General features: G+C 46.1%; 1 protein-coding gene across 4 annotated transcripts in view; it reads right to left on the bottom strand.

Annotated features, from left to right (window-relative positions):
• Nucleotides 1-2,299: 2,299 nt before the first annotated feature.
• The window catches only part of LOC8024435, a 75,684-nt gene continuing 58,268 nt past the window's right edge, over nucleotides 2,300-19,715 (bottom strand). For 3 of the 4 annotated variants that reach the window (XM_029969807.4, XM_042292614.1, XM_042292616.1), the window contains 4 exons: nucleotides 10,622-10,687; nucleotides 9,592-9,767; nucleotides 5,663-5,753; nucleotides 2,300-3,346 (listed from right to left, as the gene is read on the bottom strand). In XM_029969807.4, the coding sequence (XP_029825667.4) occupies nucleotides 3,273-3,346; nucleotides 5,663-5,753; nucleotides 9,592-9,767; nucleotides 10,622-10,687 (407 nt within the window). In that variant the 3' untranslated portion in view covers nucleotides 2,300-3,272. The remainder of the gene's footprint in view (nucleotides 3,347-5,662; nucleotides 5,754-9,591; nucleotides 9,768-10,621; nucleotides 10,688-19,715) is intronic. The other variant, XM_042292615.1, reaches the window with a different exon arrangement.

The following is a 19,715-nucleotide window of genomic DNA, read 5'->3' as shown; positions in this document are numbered from 1 at the left end:
AGGTACATGGGGCAACAAAGCGGGCGTCTGCTCTCGTACAGGCAACATTGGTTCCCATCCTTTCCCAATCCTCTCCCTCAGGTGCAGCCATTAAATTGCAAAGGCTTTCCAGGATTTGAGTTGCACCCACCCAAAGTTTGGTAGCGCCATCTGTCGTTCTGCATCAACGGCAAGTGTCGGAAACTTTTACCACTTTCTTTAATACGCAAATCGGCCGTGCATGAATGCACTTTTGGGTTGTTTAGGATGCTTAGAGCTTGTAGACTGGGTTATGACCATAGAACGACGATTTCAAGAAGTACTTTAGTGCCCCTTTAAAGCATCCCACGTGCAATCTTAGCCGATCTGGGCAATCAGTCACCTAGGGAGGTTTGCTTTTTAATGCAAGACTCTGCAGGTTTTTGCCACAATACTAATCTCTGCAGTTTTTAATGCAATGCCTGCAGGTTTTCACCATTGAAACTAATTTATTTGCACCAAAAATGTTTTCTTTTTAATATGTTTCCAAGCTCGATTTGAACATTTATAGCCCCATAAAGTCTTTGACCTTTGTTTTAGGGAAGCTGCAACTGCAATCGTGGGAGACGACGTTTCGATTTGAACATTTATAGCCCCATAACACATATTTAACACATATTTAACCTTTGTTTTAGGGAAGCTGCAACTGCAATCATGGGAGACGACGATGCCTGAGAGTAAGAAATCATCTCTGATGAGTTAAATAAAAAATGTTGTGCAACTTTTTTCAGTTTCGGATATCCAGACACTAAGTAGTTGTCCGAATTGGTACCTTTCAATTAGATTTGCATAGTTGGGACCACGGTGGAAGAAACATCTAGGTGATGACTCTGTCCGACGCAGCGACCACATTATGTTCGGTGCACCGAGCGCTTCACTCGCACGGGGATAGATGACGCCCAAGTATGGCATCCCTCCCAAACCGACCACTCCGGTTGTTTCCCCAGCAGTGGTCCTGCATTCCCTCGCTCACAGCTTCTTGTTGTACCTACGGTGGAAGAAACACATTTAGGTGATGACTCTCTGTCCAACACAACGGCCACATTATGTTCGGTACACCAAGTGCGCTCCACTCGCAAGGGATAGATGGCACCCAAGTATGGGATTCCTCCCAAACCGACGGCTCTGGTTGTTTCTCCCAGCGGTGGTTCCGCATTCCCTCGCTCACCGCTTCTTGTTGTATTTCACCGCCGCCACGCCGCCAGCACGGTGCCAGAGTCCATAAATCTGTGTTCTCTCCCTTCTCTTTCTTTGAATTAAGGCTCATCTTCATGCACAATGGTGGCACCTGTGATTGACACAGCACCAAAGCAAAACACGATAGCAGCCACTGGCCGCACACCACCACCACACCGTGAAAAAGGCGAGAACACTATGCCGCTGACGCCATGGTTGCCTAGGAGGGACCTCATACCCACGATGCTCATACCTCAGCACCCTTTGCGGCGGCACGGAAATTACTATTGGTTCGAGGCTTGCTCCGAACACGATCTGGCTGCTCGCCCCCCGCAAGAAGAGCACCCAGGGTCATCACTTAAATGTATTTCTTCCACCGAGGCTGGGACCAATTGCTTTTTCTCCCAACTGGGAGTTCGAAAACACAAATCGATTTTCCCAATTGGTTGCGCCCAATTGACAGTGCCTAATTGGGTCGATTCTATGGGCAGAGCTCAATTGGCAATGTTGAATTAGATTTCGACGATTGGAACCAATTACTTTTTCTAACTAGAAGTCTGAAATCACAGATAGTATTCCCCATTGGTTCTAACTGTCAATAACAAATTAGACCCAATGTTTTTTTTTACCCGAGCTAACAGCTCACATTAGGTCGCAGGAGCTGTAACTTTTGGCATCTGCAAAGTTACATGGAACGGAGTATACTGTAAACAACTTGGTTTTCATGAAGACCATTGCTCTGCCAATTTTGCTATCTGAAAATAATCGCAACCAGTTTGTCCCACAAATAATTTACCCCATGGTAACGACCAGTACGCCACGAATCATGGAAATTTGTGCCAGCAAGATATCTGAAACTGGTTGATTTCCGAATTGCACGTGCAGGATGGCAATTTCAACAAAACACATCAAGGTTAGTACAATCGCAAGCTATAGCTCAAAAACCAATCAATTTTTTTTCCCAAGTCAATATACATACTTTGACATGCATGTTCGATTTCATATGAAAGTACTGTCGTAAGAGATTGGTTGTTATTACTCGAAGCACTGGCAGGTTAATCCATTCCTTTCACAGTCCTATAAAATGTCAGTGAGTAGTCTCAAAAAAAGTGAGCAATGATTTATTCAAAACATAGAAACAGTTATACAAAGATAAAAACTTTAGTACGGGCATGTAAAATCCAAAAGTGAATTACATTGCAGCCATGTGCTGTGTATCCTTGCCAATGATTACAGAAGACTAATCCCAAAGAGAATACATGCTTCGTTCGGTAGATTACATTCAGTAGATTACATCCACTGACACTACAAGCAAGCTTTACACAACTTCTTTGTGCAAGTGGGTGTAGTCAAGAATATGATCTGGAGATACAATAGCAGCACATTTGTCAGTTTTCTGTTGGCTCATATAGTAACTTAAACTAAAAACTCATTGATTGTACGAGTTTCACACAAAATCTCCCGTCAGGTCAATGCTATGTACAAAAGATCAGGCAATAAAAACAAATGTTTATGCAAACATTTTCATAAAAGGATGTATGCTTTATGTTCAAAAGACAAATTTTTATAAAAATGGATGTTTCATGTTTATGAAAACATGTATATAAAAACCTGGACATTTAGTGTTTATGAAGACATGTTGATAAAATGATGAATGTTTATAAAAACAAATGTTTATGAACACATTTTTATAAAAGCATTAACATGAAATACCGGGGGAGCACCCACTCCACTTCACTGAAAACTGGGTCAATCTAGACATGGGCGCTTGTTCTGGTCAAATTGAGCGCTCGGCGTATAACTTGCAGAATTCCCAGGTTTGGAACACGTTCATAGTGGGTGCTTGAACGAAATGGGCGCTTGAACGAAAAGTGAAATAAAAAAAAAAAAAACAGTTTGCACATGAATTGCAACCTCTGTCCAGGTAAGCGTAAAATTAAGGCCTAAAATTGTTAAAAGAATGCATTAAAATTGCAACTGCAATTCATGTTCAGTCTAGACTGATTGGATAGGAATAAAATAGGGTGAGTGCTGATGAGAATAAAATGAAGAAATGAGTTGATGGGTGAGGGGGGCAGTCAGCAGGGAGTCACCAAAATGATGTAGACCTCGGCCGGTGCAGGCGAGATGTTCCGGATGGAGTAGGGCATTCCTGGGAGAGGAAACGGCACGCTGCACGTGTGAAACACAGGGGAATACGCAAGACCAACAAAAGAACCACACAAGATGCGGCCGTCCTCATGCTAGCAGACACCCGCAATTGTGTACGTCTCTTCTGTGTGCATTGAAACAATGCTTCATTCATGAGAAGGTGTCTCGGTGCACTTAACCAACAGAGAGGCAGGAAAACAACAGGTGGAAGCTTTGCCCAGTGTTGTCGCTAGAGGTGCCGCAAACTTCTTTCGAACCTCGGGTCTAAGATTGAACCAAGCAGTTTGAAAGGCCCAAAAACATTTAAAAATGTCAAACTTGTTACATAAAAAAATTTTGAGATTTTCCAATTTTCGATACTAAGCAATGAAGCTTTTTTTCCAACTTCTACACCAGCGGCGTAGACTTTCCATTTTCCCGGGGGGGGGGGGGCAGGTTGAGAAGTTCTTCAAAAGGGGGGGGGGGAAGGGGTGCTGCACGTTACCTTTTCGCCAGAACTGGAGATTGAAGCTAACGAAAGCACGCTGGGATTCCATTTCCCATGTATTTTGTCAATAAAGGCAACGAGAGCGTTATTTTGTTTACATGCCACTACTAGAAGCTCGTCACATAGCACGTAAACAGCGTCTCGGTAAGGATTATGGCCCGGGCGCAGGGAAGAAGGGCTCTACCCCCCCCCCCCCCCTGGATCTCACCAGGGGGGGCACGAGCTCGATGCCCCTCCGAAGTCTATGCCTATGTTGTACACAAAGAAATTCGACGAGTATCAAACCACGCAAAGTTCAAAATTTAGACCAACTTAGAACAAAGTTTACCCCCGTTGTAAGTAGCACAAAATATCAATGCGTGGAGGGGAGTGAAAACTACAGCACTGGAGTTTCACTTAGCCTATCGCTCCCCCAATGACTCGCTCCGAAAGAGCCGAATGATCGTTTTGAGGCAGCCTCGGCCTCGTTCCTTTTTCCTCCACTTCCGCACACAGCCTCTCCCAGGTGCAATTCCATAGGTTGCCTCGAGGTAACCGGTGCGTCAATCGATCCCTGGTCTGCAGACTTGAAATTCAACAGAGGCGCTTCGCTGGGGCGTCCTTCATAGCCTCAGTTGTTTCCAAACGTACGTCCCCTGATTTCCTCGAGCGAGCAACTGATCGGACAAAGGCGCATGCAAAGCGGCACGTCGACGCGCTACAGCGAAAGCTGGATTGGCGTATAGTCCATTATCATTAGGAAACGGTTGCATTTAAGAGCGGCCAGTATTTTTTTCATTCATCAAACAAGAAAAGTTCCACACAACAGCAATATGGTGAAGTCGATGACAACCAGTCGTAACCTGATCTGCTGGTTGTGTTCTCCTCAGCCTCGAGCTGTGTCGGGTGCTGTGCCTGTGTCCTTTCCATCCTACGGGTATTCCCACCGAAAATAAAAGCCCAGAGAGACTAAAATCTTTTGGGAAGCCAGGATGCCCTTCTGTGCATGCCTTGTCTCGTATATTTCGTTGCCTCATGCCAGCATCCCAAGTGCACTCAACAAGGCTACCTTGAAGCGAGCCAAAAAATAAAACTTTATCGATTTATTTTAACCAGTATCCGAGTCTCAAACACATGCACATATCATAACCCATGGATTTTCAAGCCATGGTTTCCTGAGTACCCTCTCGGGTACCCATGGGTACTCTCGCTTGGGTGCCCAGGGGGTACCGAGAGTACAATCACAGGTTCCCCAAACTCCCAAATATCCTCGCACGTCCCCGCCCCAAACTAAAGCGTTTTTTTTCAGCACGATTATGGCAGGTTCGAGTCACTCATTGATACATGAGCCAAGCACTTCCTGGTGTGTGCATTGTTGCACATGCCAGGAAGCTAATGGTCAAGAGATAGCGGTTCTCCGAGGTCAAGGGGTTGAGGAGACCTTGCCTCAGCCATAGAAATTTGGCCAGAGTTTCACTCTGAGAGAGAAATTATCTTTTGGCAGAAATTACTTCTATTTCTACAAAACGAGGCAGAATGCAGAGGACAAAGCCTGATGATGCAGCAATTACATTGTCACAACTCTAGCGTCGGTTGTAATGTGGTACAGAGACGCGTACACTCTTGTCTTGTGGGAGTGTGAGTACAGGTGTGGTTCAGCAGGCAACGCACCCGCAACAGCAGAAAGCACCGCAGAGACCCAGCACTGCAGTGGGCCACACTTCCACATGCCACGAGAAAAGGAGAAACTCCCCAAATTAGACACAAATCATTGTAGCCTGGACGCTCAGTGCCAGCAACTAAAGGAGGCACGAGCGTTTAAACCTTGCTTGGACGAAAGAGATGACTCACCCCGACAGATGTAGGAGGAGCTGTTTCTCGAGAGCACCTCCCAAGAACCCCTTCTTTCCACTACTACGCTGTTGTCCGTTGTAAGGAGTATCTGAAATGCGAGGAAGACAAAAGTCTGATGAAATTCCGGGCACCGATAAACTAATCTGATATAACCTCGCACTGTTGGAGAAGCTATGCGCCTCGTTCACAGCCCAACTCGGGGCAGAATGGACAGTAGGCACGGGCGATACCGACTACCGTAAAATACCACAGAAGTGCCAATTTCATTCAAGCACTCACTATTAACATTTCCTAAGCTTGGCAGTTCTGCAAATTAGGCAAAAAAAGGCATCTGAACACGTTTGTTTCCTTCGGGAAACAAACATGTCGGCAAGAAAAAAAATCTTGCTTTCCTGCTTGTGGAACAATTTGTTTTCCTGAAAACCAATTTCATGGGTGCCCATAGCGAAATTTTTTGGTTTGGCAAATATCACGCTTAGTAAAGTACCAAGATCATCTGGTGGGCTAGTTACAATCATTAGCTAATTTTTTTACGGATCTTCTTTCTTCATTTTTTTTTTTTCTTTCATAGTTACTGTCAAAGGGTTCAACAACTTCGTTGCCGAAAATTATTTTAGATTTTTCTATATTGCAGTTAGCTATGTAGCTCAAGAGATTTTCTTCTATAATAATGTAAAATGTAAAATGGACTTACCACAGGCGTAGCTGAGGTTTCAATTTCCTTTTTCTTTTTTGATAGGTAGCAGTCATCACGTCTTTCAATGCGGTAGCATTATTAGGCTACTCACCACAGATTTCTATGTTTGTCGCCCCTAAAGTAGTCAATTTTCCACTAAATTTAGCGAAAAAGTGACTACTACAGGTGACCTATGAATCAATTCAGGTTCCCTGCTAAATTTAGCATAAAAATGACGTCACATGACCCATAGAGTTATTATAATGTACGCTAGAGGTTCAAGTGGCGCCAGTGTGCTGATGCAAATTGAAGCAGACAGCAACCAGTCCAAAATTGACTTCCGGTAATGTATTTCTATGCAAAAAAATTAAGTGCATTTTCTAACTGCGCTTGATCATAAGAGCAAATATCTCAAATAATTCGTACGTACTAGGTAGCTTGGAACATTTCTCAGTCAGGCCGACGAAGTAATTGGTCAATTACAGCGTTTTTCTTTCAAAATCATCGCATTAAAAACGGTGCTAAAACGGCTTCCTAAGTGTATTTATGTGCACTGTCGGACACTGTTAACGCGAACACGACGTCGGCGCTTTTCAGCATGAGGGATATAGTACGTGCCAAATGAACGAAGAACATCTGTAAATGAAGGGAGACGACTAGAACTACACAGTAACACTGGATCAGTAACTACCCGCGCATGTACGATCAAAATAAATTGAAGGCCACGAAATCTATTATGTATTTAAATATAAGTAACTAACGCTTTATTCTTTCTGCTCTGAAAGAAGATGTTTGTTCTACATTCAAAATATCACCCGCACCCTCAAAAACTTTGAGAACAAGTGCCCGACAAAAGCTGACTGGCAGAGAAAACGATACGAAGAGACACATTTCATAGCCAACATACTTTATTCTTTATTTAAATGTTTTTATCCGCTCATGCACGACGGGGTCATTTTTATATAGTGACAGGACTGACATATTATCAATATATAAGCGTGACCGGAATGCTGGCGAGCCTTGAACACTCTATATTCCTTTCGATTGTTATTTTGCTTTGAATAGTCGCTTGTTTTTACACACCTGCCGCGGAACACGTTTGGGATTGAAATGTAGCAAAGTTAAACATCATTTACCTATAAAGAAAAATGCACTAACTAAAGCAATTACACTTTTACAGTGTTAATCAAGGTACATACTTTTCGGTACGACTAAAATAACCCAAGTGTACCGTGTCATTTTCTGGCAAAGAGACAAAATGCACGTGCATTTTCCCATAGGAATGCACACGAGCACCGCAAAAGTAGACTGGTTGCTGTCTGCTTCAATCTGTGTCACGGAAGTCGCATAGACACTAGTGCCAGTTGAACCTCTAGCGTACATTATAATAACTCTATGACGTGACCTATGCACCAATTCAGGTTCCCCGCTAAATTTCGCGGGGAGCCGGAAAACTGTCCGTATTCATAGATAATCACCCGTGTGGTTTGTACAAACTTGCTTCCACCATTAATATTTTGTAATCTTTCTCTTCTTATAGTATTACTAAATGTCAGTTAATATGTCAGTTACAAGTTAAGAAAATTTTTTGAGGGAAAGGAAGGCTGGGGAGGAGGAAGCAAATGAAATGCTGGAGAGAAGGAAACTCCCTCCTCTCTCCAGCATTTTGTCTGCTTCCTCCTCCCCAGCCTTCCTTTCCCTCGAAAAGTTTTCTTAACTTGTAACTGACCATAGTAGTGCCTCTGTTCTGCCTCCTTCTTCAAATTTTCTTTGTCATTTTGCACTATCTAATTCATACTAGTAAAGTATATTGCGGGACAACAGTATAGACCACTTACAACGTAACTGCTTATAGTGCAGGACCGGGTATAACGCGGCTTTTTTAAACCACCGGTTCGCCTCCCATAGAACTCCATGTAATTTCATACCACTTAAAATGCAGGCACGCGAAGGGAAATACCGGTTATAGTGCGGTTTTCGGAACAGACCGCCGACCGCGCCAACGCAGCGAGCATGCTTCCCTGTGCGACACTCGGCAACGGCGCGAGCCGGCGCAAGCCGCAAACGGCACTCGCGGGGCAAGGAGGTTGCTCGAAGAAGCGAAGAGAGAGGCTTCAGTTGCCATAGCGACGGAGGGACGCACGCATGTGTCGTTCGCGTGCATACCTCCGCTGCATTGGAAACAACCGCAACGACAGACCAATCGCAGGTCGAGGAGAAGTGTTCGCGTGCGTTGCATGCCGGTCGCGGGCCAGCTGCTTCTATCCGCAAACATGGCGTCGGTTTTGGTAGAAGCTCATCGTTCCGCGTAAAAGCGCTATCCTTGACTGTGAATTTTCGTCGTGTGTCGCTATGATAACCCAGCACGTACTAGAAGGGAAGATTTACCTACTCGTGCGGCGATGTTGTGGCGGCACTCTCAAGACGGCAGAAACGCCCGTGTCGTCGTGTTTGTTTACTTTGACTACAGTGGTGCTTTCTAAGCATTTGTGTTTTCGAACATCGCCCGGATTTCTTATTTGGAGCATCTCATGCCTGTGCTTAAGTTTAAGGTATTACTGGCGCGTATTGTACAAAGGATGCGAATTTTCACGCGTTTTCATCGCCAGAGAAAAGTGATTAGGGTTAGCAATCCTGACCGCTCGCAACGTCCGTCCGCAACCCGCGAGACTGCGCCAGGCAAAAGTCGCTCATTTCTTTCAAAATGCGTGACACACTTGAGAGAGAAGTGTACAAGCCTGGTGAAATAAAAACTTTCCTCAAACTAACCTTTATTTTTCATCTAACATAAAATAAATTGTTTTACAAAGGTAAGTTGTCTCATGCCATGTATTTTGGCCTGAAAAATTGATGTTTTGGTTATAGCGCGGTACTGCTTATAGTGCGGATTTTAGCGACTCCCGCGACATACGTTATATGCGGTCTACACTGTAGTCGTTCTTCCATCCTTTGATCCAGTTAACATTGCATTCTCACTTTAGCATGTTTCCACCGTTGCTAACACCACATTTGCATGGATTTCCGGCTACCTACGACGCATAGCTTTTTTATGTGGGTTAAAAAACGGCATTTATTTTTCCCTATTGGATCTGATAGAACGACCTCGTTAAAAACAAAGCCAGTGAATAAACTTCCAGAAGAGCCCACATCCAGCCAGCAATTTTGAGAAGGAAATTACACAAAGTTGCTGGGAGCAAGCCAAAAACAGATGCGGCGTTACAAAGCCAAGAAGAATATGCCGTGCCCGCACCGTGTCGTGATCCCGGGTCTCGGAGTAGCCCTTGACTGCACTGGGCAGCAGTCGAAGGATTCCAACTGTGACGTGGTCCGTGCTCACCAGGAGTCCTAGGCCTACGGGGGCAGTCTTCCCCACCGGACGCAGCTCGCCGTCCAGAAGCTCCACGTCCCGACGCTGCTTCGTGAAGACTGCGGACGGATGCGGTACGCTTACAGACTGGGAGCTAAACTACGGTGCCTGGAACACGTCTCCCAATTATGCATTCAGCATCTGCCTGTCGGCACTCACGGTAGGCGGCAGTGCTTTTGGCCCCCACCAGCCTGGCCGACTGCCCGTCTCTACCATGTCCGACCACCCATATATATTTTGCCTCCGCTGCACAGGACGACACCGATTTTGGAAATGCGCGACGCCTCGGATTGTTGCGTTCGGCAGACCTACGAGGCACTACGCAACAAAACTGCACGATCCCTGCAAACAAGATCACTGCTGTGCGGCAAAGGACATTCCGAGAAGGCGTAGGAGGAGCACGAAAGAATGCGAGTGCCCCAACACCTGGCCGCCAAAGCTTCCGTGAACAGCTGGAGAGCGACCTACAGCAGAGCGGGCGTCTGCCACATCTACCACCGCTGCTGCAACAACGCCGGATCGCGGCCGGCAACGGCACGACACTTTTGCGACGTCATGGGGCGGAAATCGAGGGACCACATTTTTAGGCGCGGGGAACACGCTGGTTCGAGACGAGTTGCGGGCACCGTGGCCATACCCACGATACGTTGCAAGACTCTCGGTACGCGAGCAATGTAACGGAGCGACGGACGAGTTTGTTTTCATCCATCACCGTTTTTGAGAAGCGAAGATTTGCCTTGAATCAAATCCAACCAAGTATTCGGAAGACGCACGCAGAGCTTAGGCAGAGTAATGATACTAATGCAAGCTGCAGTACGCATTACAAAGAAACTGCTCGGTACAACTCATCCTCGCAGAAAAAATGTGTCGATCCACGAGATAAAAATGAGGACCACCGAGAAAAAACACCTACCTCGTCGCTTGTGCGCGATTCTCTCGGGAGACACGTTCAGGCTCTTCTCGGTCGGCAGATCGTTCACTGCAAAATGTAACCCTTTGTGAGAGAGGCAGGCGCGTGGAATCTCAAACTGGCTTCCCCAAATTGCCCCTTCCAAGGTTCCCCCAGCTCGACTCAAAAGTGAAGCTCTAGTTTAAAACAGTATTTGAGCGAACCTGATCCACCAACCGATCATAATTTTGAGCCAAATGCGGCATTCTCCTGCAGGCTTCTTCGCTGCTTCGTGGCGTCAATGCCGAAACCGGGACACGTTTCTCGACTGTCAGTCCAAAAAGATAGGAGTTCCTCGAGATAAAGTTCTCAAACGTGCAATTAAGCGGATCTCGACGATGTGCTACCGTCACACAGCAGTCACCCGTTTCAGTTACCTTAATATGTCGATGAAACAGCAACCTCCAAAACTTTGCTTCCAGAAAGTGTGTGGACATGGTCAAACCCAGACATACTGAATTCAAAGGGGACCGTAAAATAGTTTGATACATCGATGCTTCAAGACATTGAAGTATGTTAACCTAAGCTCCAGTTGGAATCTCCGTGCGTCTCTGCTAACACCAAAAACATGACAAACGAAAGCATAGCAAATATCCAAGAACCGTAAAATACCGTAAACATGAGCAGCAGCACACCTCACCGTGGTTTCGCATGGGCAAAATCAGAATAATGTGTGGCTGCACACAAAAATAATAATAAAAAAAAAAAAAAAAAATCACACCGAAAGAGTGTGACTCATAAAAAAAAAAGAACTCTCTTCATCCACAGGAAAAAAAGTCAAACAAGCAAGCAAAAAAAAAAAAAAAAACTGACGTAAAATGACAGAAAAAAAAAAAGAACGGCAAAGCAAAAATTATGCAGAAAAAAAGGTGACTGAATATAAACGAGGCATTCATGAAGCGATTCCAGAACTCTTGTGAATACACTGGACGAGCCAAGGACTTCTTTTATTGTGGGCTAAGGAGTTGAGGTGGAGCATTGTTCTCTTCTGCCTCTTTGCGCCTTTCGCTGGTCATGGCTAGGGTTGTGGTCATGGGTAGGGAGCAATGGCAGTGATTGGGAAAAGCCTCCCTACCAAGGCATGGCGCATGGTTCGATGTATTATATGTCCAGCATGGTAAAGTTCGATAGAGATGCAAGAGGTTCCTATACTTTTACGAGGAACTTCCGAGGGTATGTTTCAACTGTTCCAAATAGACAATATCTTGAAATACACGGGTTCAATATAATCGGGTTCGATTGTATTATGCCCGTTGATAAGCAATTTATTTATCGGCCCCGCCAAAAATTCCAAAGCATTAATCACCTACAAAAAGTTGTGGCAATGACCGCCCACCCTAGCCTGTTACATAAAAAAAAAAGATATTAAAAATACACATCCACAACAAAGAACACGGGTATGCTTTGTTCAAGGACGCTGAATGCTGAGGGCTCCACAAGCCTGTCTATTTTTATGATGGCTATATCGAATGGAGTGACAGGAAAGACAGGAGCAACAGTGATTGGAAATATTGCAACAACTGCGATACATTCCGAGCTGTTATTGTGCTATAGCATCTTTTATTTTGCTCTTTATTAAACAGCATTTTCACGCCTGTGAGTATTTCTGTGCGGCGACATATAGGATTTTTTATTTGTGCACTCTGCTGCTGAACAGTACTATCTTAATCACAGCGGGAACACAAAAGCGCACGGCCTTAGGCACTATCGGAGCACTTAATGGGCAGGCGCGCAATTGTGACTGCAGCACTGTGGATGTGCTGCAGTTGAGTGCTGGGTCGTTAGCTCCGACAGTACCCAATGCCACGCGCTCCCGGGTTCCCGCTAACTGTGATTAAGAGGATATCGCAGCTGTATTCAAACTAAAATAAGCATATGTCCCGATTCCAGGTGGCACTGCAGCTGCTGTTTTCTTTTCTGTCCGGACTGCGCTAGTCGCGAAAGAGTTCCTTCTTTCCATCAAAAAAATAAACAAATAAAAGGGATAAATGTAGCAGTGGCCCCTGCCACGCCGTACTAGACTTTCTCCCCCCCCAAAAAAATCGTTGACCTGCACCCCGTATCATACTTGGACGCGGTCAAACAGTTTATCGTAAGTCTGATGTTACATTAGACCGTTACAGTAAGACGTTACAGATCTCCATGAAAATCGGCTGCCAAGAGATTCTGCGTTAACTCAAGCGAAAAACTCCCACACCAGGAACGGCAGAGCCTCAGAGTATCTTGATGACAGCATGCACGCGGACAGCCCATGCCTGTGAGGTTACATTCTTTGCACATGGGTGACCTACAACTTATGATGGAAGCATTGCTGCAGTGTGCCTACAAGCGCCCATTCTATCAAGCTGGCCAGCCTACAAGGACCCAACGTCGAGAGTATGCGAGGGCTCCTACCAAGAAGGAATGTTCAGATGCTATGTTTTTATTTGCGCCACCTTGTTTTCCGACGTGCACTTCAATTCAATAAATAGTAATGTTTAATGCGGTGGTGCAAGAATGCTTTCAAAAAACACCGTTTCCTTAAACCTCCCGGGACTGGGTGGAGAACGCGAGGAATACAAAGTGGAAGAGAAAGGAAGCCAGTGTCTCAAACTCAGCTCAATTGTTTTTTTGTTCCATTTATAAAAAAATTCTCAGAATCGACAACCAACCACCACATGCACAAAAAGCACGGTTCACAAGCCAGGCACATGCAAAAGACCTGTCATACCTCCCTGAACAAGTCATCCTCCAAAAAAACTTTGGGGACTTTAAAAAGTTTTTTTTTTGCTGCAGTAATTAGAGCAGAGAAAGCAAATGTGTCCACCTTTTTGGAGGATGACTAGTTCTAGGAGGTATGTCAGGTCTTTTGTGTGTACTTGTGTTCCGAACCTGTGGATGTTTTTGCATCTGTGATGCTTGGCTGGCAAACTAAAGAATGTTGTTGTATGACCATTCCACTAAAAAGAGCGGAGAGGGAAATGCCCCCTCTCCTCTCACCCCGCTGTGTTGGCTCTCCATACATTGGGCAGTACCAAACGTCTGGTTGGCATGCGCACACGGTTGAAAATAGTGTTATTTTAGAAATATTAGGTACAAATGTGCAAATTTAGGTGTGCTAGTTAAAGGGCAACTTCACTCAATTTCAAAAATTTCAAAGTTGAGTGATTTCACATTAAAAAGCACTAATGAAAGGAACTATATGTAATTTGCTTTGCAAAAAAATTAGATATCTTTTGTGAAATCTTACTTTAAACACAAGGAGAAACCAAAACAGAAACTTTGGCTCCATCAGGACACATTGGCCTCGCGCCACCAAAAACAATTACCATGCGGTACAACGATCATGTGATCCTCTACACGATGACGGCCGAGATCAAGATGGGTCTGTTGGGGCAGGCGTGTGCAAGGTGCACGTGTCGTCGTCTGCACTGCAGTCTTCACCACGTTTTGTTTTCTACAACATCCGACAACCTCTGCACGACTGCAGCATCAGTCTGTGTACATAGAGTGAACAAAACTCCGAGAGACAATAACCACAAACGGCGAGACAACTGCTACGAATGTCTCTGATGTCATCGGAAGCGTTATAATGTTTTCTCAGTTCTAATCAACCATTTCCCATCCCCCTTCCCTCACTCTACGGCATAAAAGGGCATGCCTTAAATAAAATCTTGTTCGTTACTGCTTGCTTGTTGTGTCGGCAGCGTCATTGTAACAATGGCAACGAGGATGGGATTGTAGGTCCCCCAGTCATTCACAGTAGTAATGGCCAGCTACACGAGGCCACCAGAGTTCGACGAAGAGGTCAACAAATGGCCAGCCTACCAAGTACAGCTAGAGGCTTTCTTCAAAGACAATGGTGTCACGGATGAGAAGAAGCATGCTTCGCTCGTTGCAGTGCTGAGCACCAATACCGTGGTCGTCATTTGCGGACGCAGTGCCCGAACCAAGGTGAATGAACTTCCTTACATTGTGGTTATTGCTCTTTTGGAACAGCATTTTTTGCCAAAACTCAAATTGAAATTGCCAAGTCCTACAAGTTCTTCACGCACAACCAGTTGGCGAGAGAACTTGCGAAGGACTTGGTCATGGCCATTCGTCAAATAGCAGAAACATGCAATTTCGGCGCCATACTTGACCGGATGCTAAGAGATTGAATAGTCTGCGGCCTCCGGAATACAACTGTTCGTTGGCAGCTCCTTGTGAGAGCAAGAATCAAAGTCGAAGGGATTGTGGCCGAGATGGCTAAAAAAAAATATGAGAAAGATGCCGTGCCATGCAGTGGGAGGCAGGTCTTATCGACCGGCGGGAAACTGGGCGTGCATGCAGTTTTCATTCAGCCCAGTGCTGCAACTTCCATCAATGAGGTCATATTGCCAAGGCTTGTTTTCACTGCTCCGACAGGCCGGGCACCGCATCAACGGGGTCAGCGCGCCAGCGCATCAATGAGCTCACGCCTCGCGAAAAGAACAACTTCAATGCCAGCACAGAGTGCCTCTTCATGCTGCTAGCAACATATGACCATGTCGGGCACATCGCCACCAGGGAACCCATTGTGCAAACTTTCGACTGGGCGGAGTTCCAGTCAACATGCAGCTGGACACGGGGCCTCCGGTACCGGTCATTGCATGGCCAACATATGTAGAGCACAAGACTGCGTGGCCAAGGCTCCAAGATTCTCAGTTGAAACTGACTTGTTTTCTAGAGGGGATTTCCGGTGAGCGGGCAGCTCAAGCTAAAGGTTTTGTTAAAGAGGGGGTGCAACGATTTTAAGATTAAAAGAATTTCCATCTCGTCATTCTTACGTTGTTTATCGTGTCCCGGAGGATAGAGAAAACAGCCCCTTGATTAAAAAATGTTGCGATTCCGCTGCATAATCGCAAAGCAAAAGTCTAGCTTTTTCCCCCGCCTGCAGCCGCGAGTGGCAACCGAAGGAACCACGGCGAGAAGAATAAGTGACCTCGCTCGGCTCTAAGCTGCAGCATAACGCCCGCTAATGTCAGCAAAGAGAGGGAGAGGAAGCGTTCTCCGAGAGAGCACGCGGAAATCTACACGACACCCCGAATTACGCAACTAGGAGTGCGACCAGGTGTGACCTTTAAGACTAGGAGTGAGTTGAGGGGGCCAGAAATGCCAATATTTACTAAGAGTTCTCCGAGAGAGCACATGGAAATCTACACAACACCCCGAATTACGCAACTAGGAGTGCGACCAGGTGTGACCTTTAAGACTAGGAGTGAGTTGAGGGGGCCAGAAATGCCAATATTTACTAAGAGTTCTCCGAGAGAGCACATGGAAATCTACACAACACCCCGAATTACGCAACTAGGAGTGCGACCAGGTGTGACCTTTAAGACTAGGAGTGAGTTGAGGGGGCCAGAAATGCCAATATTTACTAAGAGTTCTCCGAGAGAGCACATGGAAATCTACACAACACCCCGAATTACGCAACTAGGAGTGCGACCAGGTGTGACCTTTAAGACTAGGAGTGAGTTGAGGGGGCCAGAAATGCCAATATTTACTAAGAGTTCTCCGAGAGAGCACATGGAAATCTACACAACACCCCGAATTACGCAACTAGGAGTGCGACCAGGTGTGACCTTTAAGACTAGGAGTGAGTTGAGGGGGCCAGAAATGCCAATATTTACTAAGCGTTCTCCGAGAGAGCACATGGAAATCTACACAACACCCCGAATTACGCAACTAGGAGTGCGACCAGGTGTGACCTTTAAGACTAGGAGTGAGTTGAGGGGGCCAGAAATGCCAATATTTACTAAGCGTTCTCCGAGAGAGCACATGGAAATCTACACGACACCCCGAATTACGCAACTAGGAGTGCGACCAGGTGTGACCTTTAAGACTAGGAGTGAGTTGAGGGGGCCAGAAATGCCAATATTTACTAAGAGTTCTCCGAGAGAGCACATGGAAATCTACACAACACCCCGAATTACGCAACTAGGAGTGCGACCAGGTGTGACCTTTAAGACTAGGAGTGAGTTGAGGGGGCCAGAAATGCCAATATTTACTAAGAGTTCTCCGAGAGAGCACATGGAAATCTACACAATACCCCGAATTACGCAACTAGGAGTGCGACCAGGTGTGACCTTTAAGACTAGGAGTGAGTTGAGGGGGCCAGAAATGCCAATATTTACTAAGCGTTCTCCGAGAGAGCACATGGAAATCTACACGACACCCCGAATTACGCAACTAGGAGTGCGACCAGGTGTGACCTTTAAGACTAGGAGTGAGTTGAGGGGGCCAGAAATGCCAATATTTACTAAGAGTTCTCCGAGAGAGCACATGGAAATCTACACAATACCCCGAATTACGCAACTAGGAGTGCGACCAGGTGTGACCTTTAAGACTAGGAGTGAGTTGAGGGGGCCAGAAATGCCAATATTTACTAAGCGTTCTCCGAGAGAGCACATGGAAATCTACACAACACCCCGAATTACGCAACTAGGAGTGCGACCAGGTGTGACCTTTAAGACTAGGAGTGAGTTGAGGGGGCCAGAAATGCCAATATTTACTAAGCGTTCTCCGAGAGAGCACATGGAAATCTACACAACACCCCGAATTACGCAACTAGGAGTGCGACCAGGTGTGACCTTTAAGACTAGGAGTGAGTTGAGGGGGCCAGAAATGCCAATATTTACTAAGCGTTCTCCGAGAGAGCACATGGAAATCTACACAACACCCCGAATTACGCAACTAGGAGTGCGACCAGGTGTGACCTTTAAGACTAGGAGTGAGTTGAGGGGGCCAGAAATGCCAATATTTACTAAGCGTTCTCCGAGAGAGCACATGGAAATCTACACGACACCCCGAATTACGCAACTAGGAGTGCGACCAGGTGTGACCTTTAAGACTAGGAGTGAGTTGAGGGGGCCAGAAATGCCAATATTTACTAAGCGTTCTCCGAGAGAGCACATGGAAATCTACACAACACCCCGAATTACGCAACTAGGAGTGCGACCAGGTGTGACCTTTAAGACTAGGAGTGAGTTGAGGGGGCCAGAAATGCCAATATTTACTAAGCGTTCTCCGAGAGAGCACATGGAAATCTACACAACACCCCGAATTACGCAACTAGGAGTGCGACCAGGTGTGACCTTTAAGACTAGGAGTGAGTTGAGGGGGCCAGAAATGCCAATATTTACTAAGCGTTCTCCGAGAGAGCACATGGAAATCTACACAACACCCCGAATTACGCAACTAGGAGTGCGACCAGGTGTGACCTTTAAGACTAGGAGTGAGTTGAGGGGGCCAGAAATGCCAATATTTACTAAGCGTTCTCCGAGAGAGCACATGGAAATCTACACAACACCCCGAATTACGCAACTAGGAGTGCGACCAGGTGTGACCTTTAAGACTAGGAGTGAGTTGAGGGGGCCAGAAATGCCAATATTTACTAAGCGTTCTCCGAGAGAGCACATGGAAATCTACACAACACCCCGAATTACGCAACTAGGAGTGCGACCAGGTGTGACCTTTAAGACTAGGAGTGAGTTGAGGGGGCCAGAAATGCCAATATTTACTAAGCGTTCTCCGAGAGAGCACATGGAAATCTACACGACACCCCGAATTACGCAACTAGGAGTGCGACCAGGTGTGACCTTTAAGACTAGGAGTGAGTTGAGGGGGCCAGAAATGCCAATATTTACTAAGCGTTCTCCGAGAGAGCACATGGAAATCTACACAACACCCCGAATTACGCAACTAGGAGTGCGACCAGGTGTGACCTTTAAGACTAGGAGTGAGTTGAGGGGGCCAGAAATGCCAATATTTACTAAGCGTTCTCCGAGAGAGCACATGGAAATCTACACAACACCCCGAATTACGCAACTAGGAGTGCGACCAGGTGTGACCTTTAAGACTAGGAGTGAGTTGAGGGGGCCAGAAATGCCAATATTTACTAAGCGTTCTCCGAGAGAGCACTTGGAAATCTACACAACACCCCGAATTACGCAACTAGGAGTGCGACCAGGTGTGACCTTTAAGACTAGGAGTGAGTTGAGGGGGCCAGAAATGCCAATATTTACTAAGCGTTCTCCGAGAGAGCACATGGAAATCTACACAACACCCCGAATTACGCAACTAGGAGTGCGACCAGGTGTGACCTTTAAGACTAGGAGTGAGTTGAGGGGGCCAGAAATGCCAATATTTACTAAGCGTTCTCCGAGAGAGCACATGGAAATCTACACAACACCCCGAATTACGCAACTAGGAGTGCGACCAGGTGTGACCTTTAAGACTAGGAGTGAGTTGAGGGGGCCAGAAATGCCAATATTTACTAAGCGTTCTCCGAGAGAGCACATGGAAATCTACACGACACCCCGAATTACGCAACTAGGAGTGCGACCAGGTGTGACCTTTAAGACTAGGAGTGAGTTGAGGGGGCCAGAAATGCCAATATTTACTAAGCGTTCTCCGAGAGAGCACATGGAAATCTACACAACACCCCGAATTACGCAACTAGGAGTGCGACCAGGTGTGACCTTTAAGACTAGGAGTGAGTTGAGGGGGCCAGAAATGCCAATATTTACTAAGCGTTCTCCGAGAGAGCACATGGAAATCTACACAACACCCCGAATTACGCAACTAGGAGTGCGACCAGGTGTGACCTTTAAGACTAGGAGTGAGTTGAGGGGGCCAGAAATGCCAATATTTACTAAGCGTTCTCCGAGAGAGCACATGGAAATCTACACAACACCCCGAATTACGCAACTAGGAGTGCGACCAGGTGTGACCTTTAAGACTAGGAGTGAGTTGAGGGGGCCAGAAATGCCAATATTTACTAAGCGTTCTCCGAGAGAGCACATGGAAATCTACACAACACCCCGAATTACGCAACTAGGAGTGCGACCAGGTGTGACCTTTAAGACTAGGAGTGAGTTGAGGGGGCCAGAAATGCCAACATTTACTAAGCGTTCTCCGAGAGAGCACATGGAAATCTACACGACACCCCGAATTACGCAACTAGGAGTGCGACCAGGTGTGACCTTTAAGACTAGGAGTGAGTTGAGGGGGCCAGAAATGCCAATATTTACTAAGCGTTCTCCGAGAGAGCACATGG

The sequence above is a fragment of the Ixodes scapularis genome, unplaced genomic scaffold, assembly GCF_016920785.2.
Source record: "Ixodes scapularis isolate PalLabHiFi unplaced genomic scaffold, ASM1692078v2 PGA_scaffold3__209_contigs__length_174095766, whole genome shotgun sequence".
Taxonomy (NCBI): Eukaryota; Metazoa; Arthropoda; class Arachnida; order Ixodida; family Ixodidae; genus Ixodes; species Ixodes scapularis.
This window is presented reverse-complemented; position numbering and strand designations above follow the sequence as displayed.